At 42.0% G+C, this 13,819-nt stretch overlaps 1 protein-coding gene across 1 annotated transcript in view; it reads right to left on the bottom strand.

Annotated features, from left to right (window-relative positions):
- The window catches only part of il1rapl2 (interleukin 1 receptor accessory protein-like 2), a 336,038-nt gene that overhangs the window by 133,799 nt on the left and 188,420 nt on the right, over nucleotides 1-13,819 (bottom strand). Inside the window, exon 3 of the mRNA XM_073820745.1 lies at nucleotides 4,118-4,391. Coding sequence (XP_073676846.1) covers nucleotides 4,118-4,391 — 274 coding nt within the window. The remainder of the gene's footprint in view (nucleotides 1-4,117; nucleotides 4,392-13,819) is intronic.

Below are 13,819 nucleotides of genomic sequence, written 5' to 3'. Positions count from 1 at the left end.
CAAATATGCAAACAAATAAAATGTACAAATCTATTACTTTATTTTTCAATCTTTTACAAATATATTGTTTTGTTGTTTGTTGTTGTTTTTGTAATGCAGTGGCTCATGTGATTTTGGAGAAAAAAATAACACTTTAGATAACGCATATTCACTATGTTAAAATGAACATTAACTGGGATTAATAAATTAATAACTACTAACTAACAAGAATCTCTGATTAATAAATTAGTAAATAACATCACTCATTCGAATACAGCACTTCACTACTAGTGCTGAGTGCTTTTACTTTTCAATCAATGTTTCTTGTTAGTTAAGAGTAGTTACTAAACGGTTAGTATTGTGATATTAATTTGTGCCTGTGTGGTTGTTCATTACCCAGCATACGCTGGTTAGGTAAGTTTTGATGCTGCTATGACCAGCTAAGGACCAGCATAAACCAGCTTAAACCAGCATCCCAGCACTTACCTAACCAGCGTATGCTGGTTTTTTCAACAGGGTAATGCTGGAACTGCAGTCTAAGTGTTACCAAATGCTGTAACATATTGTTCATTGTTAATTTGTGATACCTAATGCATTAATTAATTGTACAGAATTGAACACTGTTGCCTTGTCTTTGATAACATACAGATGTTGTAGGTTAGATAACAGCAGCTCATGTTTAGTTGTGTGGGTCTAAGACTGAGACTGTGTGGTTTGTCACTGTGTGTTTTATTCACTGCCAGACTTGTTTGCAGGGCCTGAAATAGAAACACCGAATTAACCATCCTGCAGCAATTGGACCTCGGAGGAAATAGATCCTGTGCTTTCAGTCACAGCTGCCTCTGTTCAGATGTTTTACACCAATTGCCCTTCAGCCGCAACGTGAGAGCGAAATCTTTTCTGGGCCGTGGGTTTCCTCAAGGTCTTCCTTCTACTTTCCTCTTGCAAAAGCGTAGGTACTCGGGTGTGAATTAGAGCTGTTTTATATTCCTGCATCTCATTTCAAAAATGGGGAGGTTTTAGAGGTTTAGAATGACACAAGATCTACTGTTTTTGACGGTAGTATGAAGTGTACAGTGCACATCATGCATATATTTGTGTCATTTTTCTAATTGGACTAAAGTCAGGAACAACATATCTACAAGCTAGGGAGCAAAGATCACAAAGCAGAGGATTAATGTCCATCAATAAACTTGCATGTGTTATAAACAGCACTAAAAACACTACACCACTTTTACCCCGATTCACAGTCTCTGCTGAAAGGCAGAGCTCATCTGCAGATTTTGTGAAGTCAGAGTTGACAGATTTCAAATCATCCTGGGCTCAGACTATGAATCCATCCTATCAAAAGAGATCAAACGTCTTTGATATTTTGATCAGATTTTCATTTGTCATGTATATAATAGCAGCAAGGTGCATGTTTCTGAGGTTCTTTGGGTGTGTTTGTAATGATTTGTAAGTCTGGTAATGTGTGATCCTCAGTTGTTCAGTCCATGTTGAAAAGAAACTAATGTACACGTAGTGACTCCATCCAAAATCCAGATGAATAAAAGGAAAAGCACATCATCTAGAATAGTATAGGCTGGAACAAGGAGGAATTTAAGAAACCATGAAAGCATACAATACAAAATCCAAATAATATGAAGGTCATACTTTATTTTAGGTGGCCTTAACTATTATGTACTTACATCAAAAAATAAGTACAATGTAATGTGGTCATATTGCATTACAAAACACTTTTGCTTCAATTAAGGTGGGATATGGGTAAGGTTAGGGACAGGTTTGGTGGTATGGGAAGGTTTTAGGGTGGGTTAGGGTGTAAGAGATGGGTCAACAGTGGTAATTACAGAAATTAATTACAAATATAATTACATATAGGCTTTTAAAAAAGGTAAGTACCATGTAAAAACATTTATGTACACAATACAAACATTGTACTAAGAGGCCACCTAATGTAAAGTGGAACCAATAATCCGTCAGTTCTTCCCAATGAATGCATCAGATGCTAAGCAAAAAGATCCGAACTGAGACAATTTGAGACTGAATAATTCAGCCTGTTTACTTGAGCACTGACAGTAAAAATCAGTAAAACAGATTTTCCATGATAGCAGTACCAGGACACTGTAAGGCAGAGAACAAAACAAACATGGGGTGAAGTGAAGTATTCACTCACAATCCACTGAAAAACTGAAATATGCTGCTGTTTACAAGCGATGAAGACGATCTTTCAGATCAACGGTGAATGTGCATCTTGAGAACAGCTCAGTGCTGCAGGTAAAAACGTAACACCTACTGTAAACACATTGCTACTGTTTTACAAAAAGTCTGCTTGTCTTCTTTAAATTATGTGTAGCTTGTACTGCTTTGAAAGTAGTTTACCCAAAACTGACGGCCAGTTTTTTAGGTGTGTGACGTCTAGTGTTTTCAGATCAGTTCAGAAGCGTTCAAAAGAGGTTTAGTTTATTCCAGCCTGAAGAAAGTGCTGTTATGAGCAAGCAGGGAGCAGACAAACTTAATGGCATTAGTAAACCCTGCAAACGATTTTGCGTTCGTCAGATCCACGACCGCGCCAGCGTGACATCAGCTCCCTAATCGACAAATAATTGAAAAGCATGGGAATACCCAGTATAATCAAATAACATATAAATTAAAAACAGAAGCAAAATCTCAGTTTAAATTGCATAATCATCTGAAACTGGAGTCAGATTAAACCCCAGAGCTAGAATCAAATTGAAATCAAATTGTATTAACTTCACAGAAGCACAAGAAGAAGCCATTGGAGGAGCTTTAACCACGACACGACGGCATTCAGCTCTGCTTCTGAGTGCAGAAACACATGGAAATGGTTCATGCAGTGACGTCAATAGCACTGGCCTGAAGAAACACAACATTATGCCGTTTTTTTGCTGTCTAACAAACATTGTCACTCTCATGATACAGTCAGAGCAGTTTAAGCTACTGTATATAGACACAATTCCCCGAGTAAACGTATGACTGAACATGATTCTCTTTGAAAGCTGAAAAATAATGCAACTGCACTATTCAATACATTGAGCTCTTCTCTAGTCAGCGACCCTGCTAAAGCCAGTACAAATTGCTTTTTTCTTCTTCAACAGGCCTGGGACTCTGTAATGCACAAACAGGACTAAACCTGGTAGACTCATTTGACTCCTGACAGCGGTGGTGTGTGTAGAACATGGAGAAAAAAACTGTAATCATGACATGCATGCATATTCTTGACACAAACACAGGCAATTCAGATCACGTCATCATTTTTGCAAACTTGTCTTTGGATTTAGCGAAATTTCAACAAAAATCAATGCAGGGAATGAATTGTAGGCCATAGGTCAATAATAAATTTATTTTTCATTTTTGGACTTCTACAAGACTATTAATAGTTGTGGCTGTGGCCTACTTTACACAAAAGGCTGTATCTCTGTAACGAAATAAAATAAAGCATTAAACGTGCTGTATGCCTACGGCACTCTCTTTGGTGCTCACTGTGTCAATCCCAGTAAAAGAGAAAGGTAAATGTATTCTATGACTTACAGGCATCTGAATATTTACATATTTAATTGGCCATTTTTTAATTAAAGGTATGTCATAATAGAAACAATATGAATTTAAAATGGAAAGTTCCAATAAATTATTTTGTTCTGTTAGCCTACAGGTTGTAATGTCTGAAAGGCATATCTAATTCATGGAAATATTAAATAATAACCCCATTAATTAGAATAGGTATTCAGTTTAAAAACAATTCTAACACTAGTGGCCCGTCTTACCCAAAGGGTCTAATTTGATCGTTTCACTTCAAAATAAAAACAATATCCTGAAATCTAAAAACATTAACATTAATCAAGACACACACACAAAAACTTTGATGATGAACAAAACAGAGTGTCGTAGATCACTATTTTGCAGAGACAAACAATTAACCTCTAAGCTGTTTCGACTGACTGAATCTCACAGATGTGGATATTCAGATGACTTGTTGCCTTCATGACTCATCGTACCCTTCTACTGTAAGTAAACAGGGTAACTGTGGGTCACATCAGCTATGATCCAGTGCAGATTTCCGATATCTTTGGGCTGTTTTTCAGCACACACTTGATTTGAGTTTGTATTGCTAATGACCCACCTGAGCACACAAGTGTAAAATCCATTGTCCTCCATCTCTGCCGAGCGGAACCAAATGGAGTCTCCCTCCTTGCTCAGCCGGTGACCCGAGAAGATGATTGGCTCCTCAGAGTCGCCTTTGTTCCTGTACCAGATGAGCCGCAGCTTGGCATTCTGGGCCACGCTATAGTTGGTGCGAATGTAGCTGTAGAAGAGAGCGCATTTCACCCTCAGCGGCTCTCCGGCCAACACACGATACGTCTTCAGGTCCACCGACCAGTCTATACAGCCGTCCACTGCGGGGAGACAAAATGCATCTTTAGTCTTTAATATGGACGGATATGAAGGATAAGATATCTGGAGTCTGAAACACATGCTTAATTAAAGAGAGTGATAATAAATTTGAGGCAGGGCTGCACGATTATGACAAAAATAATAACTGTCAATTTTTCGCTTGAAATTGTAATTGAGATTATTAATTATAATCACACTTTACTTTGATGATGTTTTAAATAGCTTTATATAATTGTCTGAAGCAACTGCATGCCATCATTATATATACAAAAAAAAAAAAAAAAAAAAATTTCCTGAAATACTTTTATTGATTTTCTCGTTGCAACAAATGTCAACGATACATTGGCTTGGTTTCTTTAAATAAAATAAAAAAAGTTAAAATATGCAATATGCATAGGGATATGCCGGTATTTTCATGTTTAATTCAATCATGCATTTTTTATGCATTTGGTATACAGTATTATCATGATATTGAAATGTATTTGCAAAAAAGTGGTGTCATAATACAGTATAGCAGGTTTAATAATTATTTTCTTATAACAAAAATAATTGAACATTTAAATACAAAAAAGCATGCACAAAAAAAATTTCATAAAGTTAATGCATTAATATTCAAAATGAGAAATACCTACATTTGCTACAGAAGTTATTAATCTTAGTTCACGTTAGCTCATTAAATAACACAGTTGCAACTTTTGATTTTAACAATTTGTTATTAAATTAGTACTCCGCCATGTACTTCTCATCCATGCTTGTTTACATCAGAGGACACATGCGTTTTTGATGCAGCATACAGCGCTGTTGTGCATTGTGACCAGTTGATGGGAAAAGTTATCTTAAAATGCATTCTTATTTCTGAATAATTTGTTAGAAATAACTATTCTCAGTATTTTGATGTGCCCACAATAACAATATTGATTTGCCTCTCACAACATGACATGCTCTAAAAACACCTCTTAAGCACACAGAATAATTAACTTTTTTTTGTAATCATGGCTTTGAACAATTACATAATCGTGGTATCCGTAAACATGATCGCAATTAGAAATTCAATTAATTGTGCAGCCCTAATTTGAGGTGAAATAAAATTGATCCAATGCTGAAAATGGTGTACTGAGAAATTATACATCCGGTTGTTCAGAAATGCAGCACAGGTCTTCATGATATCACGTGTCATTCAAGTTATGTGCCAGACTTCATGGTTGGTGGTTTGTTCAAATCACTATCAAATCAAATAAATAATCAGTGGCTAAATGCTTTTCCAAAGGCAATCATTTGAGGGAAACAAGCTCAGAAACATAAGCGAAGCGCCTGCACAGCCATCTGCAAAGAGCAACAAAGCCATTTCCCTCTCACACGACACTCGCCGCAAGCTCACTGCGCTCCAATATTTCACGTTGATAGAAAGATGAAACTCATCAAAGTCACGGCCACCTATCAGCACGAAACGCTGTAATTTATGAGCAATTACAGAGGTGTTTGTGCGCGGACACTGACTCATCGCTGCGCCCGCCTCCCATCACATAAATATCTTTCACATTCAAAAGCTGCCAGCGCCGATTTATGTCAAGCGCTGTCACAATCACACATTTACGGCATAGATTTTTGTTATATACGCTCGGCCTGATGAATTTTGTGGCACTGCGCTGGAAGCTGCTGGAGAGATGGAGGGAGAAAGCGATATCACACATGGCTGGACAGGAAGAGAAGGTTGATTCTAAAGGGCTGGAGTCGCACAGGCGCTCATATATGCAGACTGCATAAGCAGGAGTGCAGTGGATTAGTCTGCTCTGCTGCCTTCATGCCACGCGTCTGAAGCAGAAACAGCGGAGCTCACAGGTTACACGTTACGTAAGCAGGCAGCCATATGTCGCCCTGAGTCATTTCGCATAGAACGCTCCAGTCTCCAATGATTAATTTATCGGTTATTGAGTGTGGCGTAATGGTGTAATTGGACAGGATACGCCTTGCTTGTCATGCTAATTCGTGTTACACTGCAAAGCGCATCACGGTAAGCGCCTGAGCGAGGCTTTGTAGCGAATCCTAAATGTTTGCATATGGATGAGGCCGAGGAAGCTTCCGAAAACGGGGCCGATCAGAAAAGAGCAGACATTATGCGTGCACAGCAAGAGGGCATTAGTGAACTTTTCAACAAAACACTAACTCAAGATCAAGATATTACTCACGGCATCACAGACACCTCAGATGGGTCGCGAAAGGCCACGTCACATGAGAAGAAATCCAAACGAGACGCTAACATTTAGAGCGAGCGTCTCTAACGTTTAATGTTATGCACCAAGACATTTTTGCATGTGGATTTGAAATTGCATGAGGACAAAACATTTTTATTTTTGCCTGAACCGTTCCTTTTGCTGTTTTTTAATTCACTGCTTTGCTCTGAAATGGCACTGTGATTTCGGGCTCCTAATGTGAAATCCATTGCGAGGCCCTGCGTCTGCTGCAGTAATAATTGGCTGACCTGCTTACAGCGCGGTGCCTCGCTCTATTATCAAGCAGTACAGCAATTCCAGCTATGAAAGCTGAAGGGGTACAAAAAGTCAATATCAGAACAGCGGCCCACCAAACGCTTTGTGCTGATATGCAATTTCATTGCTGACTTACGTCTGATAGCTTGTTTATAATTCTCCTAAAGTGTGAATGAATAGCTTGTAGTGGACATGTATCTCCAGACGGGAGTAAATGGAGGCCGGCCGGACGAGGACGCCTGGGGTGAAACGGTCTCCCGAAATGACACGTGCCCCGCCGTCTTATCAAAGACTAATCAATATGGAAATGCAGCGAGGGTTACGGCCCTTAGCGCGTGATTGCACCTGTATGTGGGACGCAAACGCTGGACGTTTGACGTGGACTGCAGAGCAGCTGCTTTGACTCGCCGCAGGGTGCTTCATTTGAACCCTGTCATTGCCATAAAGACTAGGCAGGACTGTTAGTGAGCCGCCTCATGTATTCTGTCAGTGTAGGCAGATAACTTCTCTGGTGGTGTGCTAACTGAAAAAGCACACAATCTGCTTGATAAGTGGTGACATATTGCGTCCAACGAATGCACCAACAAACTGAGGGTTGAAGTATCAACTCATTTAACCCTCTGGCTGTGTTCGGGTCAAATTGAACCAGTAAAGATTTTATTTTTCCTGAAAATACTAGTTAATGTTATCGTTGGACTCAAACTTCCTGACTTTGTTCACACAGGGTATTTTCTCAGGATTATTTTTTTTCGAATTTTCGTAATTTTTTGTGGGTTTTATGTCACCTACACTCTTAAAAATAAAGGTGCTTAGAAAGGTTCTTCACAGCGATGCCATAGAAGAACCATTTTTGGTTCCACAAAGAACCATTCAGTCAAAGGTTCTTTAAAGAACCATCTCTGTCTTACCTTTTTATAATCTGAAGAACCTTCTTTCTCCACAAAGAAACTTTTGTGAAACTTAAAGGTTCTTTACGGAACCATTTAGACAAAAATGTTCTTCTATGGCATCATGAAGCACCTTTATTTTTTTTAAGAGTGTAGTCACACTTGTGGTGTTTCCGGGCAAAAATGACCAGACTCTGAGCAATTGCTTATGAATCTCTGATTATGCTACATTATCACCTAATATTTGGATTCAATCTTTTTTATCATCTTGTTTTCTTTCATTTAGGACTGGTTTTGTTTCTATTTGCATCTAATTAATCATAAGCCTAATTTATCTTGGTTTTTTTTTTAGTGAAAAAAACTTTTATAAATAATTTTCAAAATATTAAACAAAAAAATATAAAAATCTGTACTGTTTATCACATGTGCCTTAATGTTTAATGACAAAGTTTGCTTTTAAATGCTTTTATTTTGTACAAAATTGCAAAAAGTCACACTTGTGGTGTTTCCGGTCAAAAAAGAGCAGACTCCAAACAATTGCTTATAAATCTCTTTTAATATATATATATATATATATTTTTATATCTCATATTGTGAAAATAATAAAAAAAGCTTTTTTCACTCAAAAAATGAGGTGCCTACTTTCGTATAAATGAGGCCCATGATTTATCAGATGCAAATAGAAAAACAAAACCAGTCCTGAATGAAAGAAAACTAGTTGACAAAAAGATAGAATCCAATATTAGGTGATAATATAGCATAATGACAGATTTATAAGCAATTGTTTGTAGTCCGGAACACCACAAGTGTGACTTTTTGCAATTTTGTACAAAATAAAAGCATTTAAAAGCAAACTCCTCATTAAAACACACTAGTGTGAGAAACAGTGCAAATTTTTATATATATTTTAATCTCAAAATATCTCAAAAATGCATTTTTTACTCAAAAAATGAGGTGCCTTCTTTTGGATAAATGAGGCTTACGATTAATCAGATGCAAATAGAAACACAAAACCAGTCCTGAATGAAAAAAAAAAAAGTTGACAAAAAGATTGAATCCAATATTTGGTGATAATATAGCTTTATTAGAGATTTATAAGCAGTTGTTTGGAGTCCGGTCATTTTTGACCGGTCCATCAAATATGTGACAGGAATCCAAACACAACTGTCACGGTTCATGAAATCCACTGTGTTCTTCATGCCACGTGTATTTGTTGTGTGTGTGTGTGTGTGTGTTACGTGTCTGTCACGTCAGCGCGCATCAGCGGGCCACCTGATCTCATCACTATCACCAGCTGCTGCCTATTATCACACCGTATACACTCTCACTGAAATCTCTTCCGTTTGTCAGATGGTTGTTTGATGTCCGTCGATGTTGTCTACATTGTTCGTTTTTCTGGAGTCCCTGGTCGTTGTCTCGTCTGTTGGTTCGTGTCTGGATTACTCGTCACTGGATTCATACACAGGAGCTCTACAGTGGAGAGCTGAACTTCTGCCGAGCTTTTTTAACGAAGTGCTCAATGTACTTTTCATTACAGCCTAGCAAGTTTCTTGAAGAGCGAAGCAAGGTGGGGTTCGTGCTCACCCTGTTGACTGGGAGAGCAGCACTGTGGGGTACAGCGGTGTGGAAGAACCAAGACCCTTGCTGTGCCTCGTTCCAGGCACTCTCCGCCAAAATGAAGAGGGTTTTTGACCTCGCGGGTCCTGGCGGATCTCCGACAGGGGGAGAGATCTGTCTCTGATTACTCAATTTAGTTCCGGACCCTGGCGGTGGAGTGCCAGTGGAACGAGGAGGCGCAGTGGGATATGTTCCTGCATGGGCTGGCTGATCGCGTCCAAGATGAGATCTACGCCCTGGACCTACCCGCCACCCTCAACGGACTCATACACCTGGCGCTGCGGGAAGACGCTCGACTCCTCTGGACCTACCCGCCACCCTCAACGGACTCATACACCTGGCGCTGCGGGTAGACGCTCGTTATCCTACGAACGGCGGAGGATACCCGTTCGGCTTCCCCCTGGGGAGGGATCTACATCTCGAGCCAGCGGTGGAGACGCGGTCAGCCCCGTCTTCAATCACGAGCCCATGCAGGTGGGGTGAGCTCGGCTTTCCCGGGAGGAGAAGAAGAGGCGGAGATCCCAGGGCCTATGTTTGTACTGTGGGGCGGCAGGGCACTTCGCCTACAACTGCCCGGTAAAAGGGCCAGCCCGGCAGTAAGTTTGAGGCTACTGTCGGGTGGGATCTCCGCTGAGAAGACCTCATCCACATCTATCTCCACGCTCCCTCCGGTAAGATTAAGATGGTCAGAACACCCACATGACTGTTTTGCACTTCTGGACTCAGGGGCTGAAGGTAATTTCATGGATAACACTTTTGCATGCTGGACTCAAGTTCCCCTTCTCCCCCTCACACACACCATCGCTGTCCACGCCCTCAATGGCCAAACCTTGCCCACCATATCATTCACCACCAAACCCATTACACTCACTGTATCCAGCAATCATACTGAGAACATTTCATTCTACATTTTGGACTCCCCCCTTGCACCCATCGTTTTAGGACACCCTTGGCTCACCGAACACAACCCCCAGATTGACTGGCAGCAAAAAACCATATCGGAGTGGAGCAATAAGTGTCATGAGTCTTGTCTTGTGTCTGCTTGTCCGTCTGTCTCTGTTTCTGTGTTTCAGGAGAAGGCAGTGGATTTGTCTAACGTGCCCACGGAGTATCTAGACCTGAAGGAGGTGTTCAGTAAGTCTTGTGCTGCTTCTCTCCCTCCACATCGTCCCTATGACTGTGCCATAGAGTTACTGCCAGGTACGTCTCCGCCCAAAGGCAAATTATATTCACTCTCAGTTCCAGAGAGAGAGGCTATGGAGAAATATATTTCTGATTCTCTAGCAGCGAGGTTCATTCTACCCTCCTCTTCTCCAGCGGGGGCGGGGTTCTTTTTTGTTTGGAAGAAGGACGGCTCTCTGCGACCTCGTATTGACTACCGGGGGCTGAATAATATTACGGTAAAGAATACTTATCCTTTGCCGTTGATATCTTCAGCTTTCGAGAGGTTGCAGGGAGCATCGGTCTTCACTAAATTGGACTTAAGGAATGCTTATCATTTGGTCCGCATCAGGAGGGGGGATGAATGGAAGACTGCTTTTAACACCCCCAGGGGGCACTTTGAATACTTGATCATGCCCTTCGGTTTGTCCAACTCCCCAGGGGTCTTCCAGGCACTCGTCAACGATGTGCTGCGAGATATGGTCGATCGATTCATATATGTTTACCTGGATGACATATTGATCTTTTCCTCTTCTCTCCTGGAGCATGTGCAGCACCTTCGACGAGTGCTGCAGAGGCTGCTAGAGAATGGGCTTTTTGTAAAGGGGGAGAAATGCGATTTTCATGCACAGTCTGTTCCTTTCCTAGGGTACATTGTGTCAGCTGAGGGGATGCGTATGGATCCTGAAAAGGTTAAGGCTGTGGTGGATTGGCCAGATTCCTGTAAGGCCCTACAGAGGTTTCTGGGGTTCGCCAATTTCTACCGGCGTTTTATTCGCAATTTCAGCCAACTAGCCTCTCCTCTGACCGCCTTGACCTCCCCCAGAACTACGTTCAGGTGGCTGCTTTTGCCAAACTGAAAGGCCGCTTTGTTTCAGCCCCCATCTTAGTCACCCCTGATCCTTCACGTCAGTTTGTGGTGGAGGTCGATGCGTCAGAGGTGGGGGTAGGTGCAGTGCTATCTCAACACTCCTCGACAGACGACAGAATGCATCCCTGCACGTTTTTTTCTCATCGTTTGTCCCCTGCCGAAAGTAACTATGATATTGGTAATCGAGAGATGTTGGCAGTCAAGTTAGCATTGGAAGAATGGCGTCACTGGTTAGAAGGGTTGGGGGTACCTTTTATCGTATGGACCAATCATAAGAGTTTGGAATACATCAGAACTGCTAAAAGATTGAACTCTAGGCAGGCTTGGTGGGCACTTTTTTTTCCGGACGTTTTGATTGTACCCTCTCGTACCGCCCGGGTTCCAAGAACATCAAACCCGATTCATTGTCACGTATTTTTGACCGTTCCAATCGCCCGTCTACTCCCGAGTGCATTTTTCCGGAGACACTAATTATCTCCACACTCACATGGGAGGTTGAATCAAAGGTTAAAACAGCCTTACAAGGGGTAACGCCTCTGGTCGGTTGCCCACCGAATCGTTTATTTGTGCCAGAGGAATTACGGTCCGAAGTTATTCAGTGGGGGCATTGTTCCAATGTGGCTTGTCATCCAGGAGTCAGTCGCACCGCTCATTTGGTCAAGCAACGATTTTGGTGGCCACTCATGGCTTGCGACGTTCGCAGTTTTGTTTTTGCTTGCTCAGCTTGTGCCACTGGTAAGACTTCTAACAGACCCCCGGATGGGCTCCTTCAACCGCTGCCGATCCCTTCGAGACCCTGGTCCCATATCGCTCTAGATTTCATTACCGCCCTCCCACCCTCCCAGGGTAACGCGGTAGTTTTGACCATGGTGGACCGGTTCTCGAAGGCGGTCCATTTTATTCCCTTGCCCAAATTTCCCTCAGCCAAGGAGACAGCGTTAACAGTCGTTGACCACGTCTTTCGGTTACATGGCCTCCTGACGGACGTGGTCTCCGACGGAGGACCCCAATTTGTGTCCAAATTTAGGCGAGAGTTTTGTAAATTACTGGGTGCGACTGTTAGTCTGTCGTCTGGGTTTCATCCTCAGAGCAATGGTCAAACTGAGAGAGCCAACCAGGATTTGGAGAGAACGTTGCAATGTCTGGTCTCCAAGAATCTTTCCTCATGGAGCCAACAACTATCGATGGTGGAGTACGCCCACAATTCATTGCCAGTATCATCTACAGCCATGTTTCCGTTTGAAGGTAGTATAGGTTACCAGTCAATTTTTCAATCAGTCTGGAATCTGAAGTCGCGATTCCCTCCGCTCACGCATTTGTCCAGAGGTGTCATCGCACTTGGACTAGAGCCTGTGAGACTCTACTCCAAGTGGGAGCGCGCACCAAGGCCAAGGCCGATCGCCACCGGTCTAGGCCTCCCCTATACGTCGTTGATTCCAAAGTGTTTCTTTCTACTAAGAACATTCCTCTGAAATCCGTATCTAATAAGCTTGCTCCTAAATTCATTGGCCCGTTCTCTGTCACCAAGATCATTAGTCCGGTGGCAGTCCGCCTTAAACTTCCTCCAGTGTACAGGAGAATTCATCCCGTGTTCCACGTATCCAAGATTAAACCCGTATTTTTTGCTCAAATTAATCCGCCAGCCCCGGTTCCCCCACCGCCACGACTCGTAGAAGGGGAACCCACTTATTCGGTTAATCGCATTCTGGACTCTAGGCGGAGGGGACGCGGATTCCAGTACTTGGTGGACTGGGAAGGTTACGGTCTGGAGGAGAGAAGTTGGGTGCCTGCTAGAGACATCCTGGATCACTCCCTTATTGATGATTACAATCGACAGGTAAGGGAGTCTGGGAACGCCAGGAACGCCTGAAATCTCTTCCATTTGTCAGATGGTTGTTTGATGTCCGTCGATGTTGTCTACAGTGTTCGACTTTCTGGAGTCCCTGGTCGTTGTCTTGTCTGTTGGTTCGTGTCTGGATTACTCGTCACTGGATTCATCATCATCATCATCATCTTCTCATCCTTCCACACCACTCTGGCCATCTTGTCCCTGCATCACCGTCCATCTGAGAGACCCATCCTGTTCTTTGTGTTCATTACTCATCTCAGTACTTTAATAAACCGGTTTTACTTGCATTTGTTTCCACTCATCTTTTCCCGTGACAACAACCATAGGGTTAACCCCCTGGGGCCGACGGTCACGCCGGCGTGACCAACCTACTTTTTTTAAGATCAGCGCAAAAGACACTAAAAATGCTCTGCCGGTTTAAGTCATACACATTAGAGATATACATCAATGGAAACTGTAAAGCGTGTACTTTTATTTGGGCACACTCAAAAGAACAGCAGAAAGTTGTGTTTTTTTATTTAGAATAAAGAAAACAAACAGGGTGATTTCTGTTTTCTCT

Source organism: Garra rufa, chromosome 16 (genome assembly GCF_049309525.1).
Source record: "Garra rufa chromosome 16, GarRuf1.0, whole genome shotgun sequence".
In the NCBI taxonomy this organism is placed as follows: Eukaryota; Metazoa; Chordata; class Actinopteri; order Cypriniformes; family Cyprinidae; genus Garra; species Garra rufa.
Note: the sequence above shows the minus strand (reverse complement) of the source record. Positions and strands in the feature narration are given on the sequence as shown.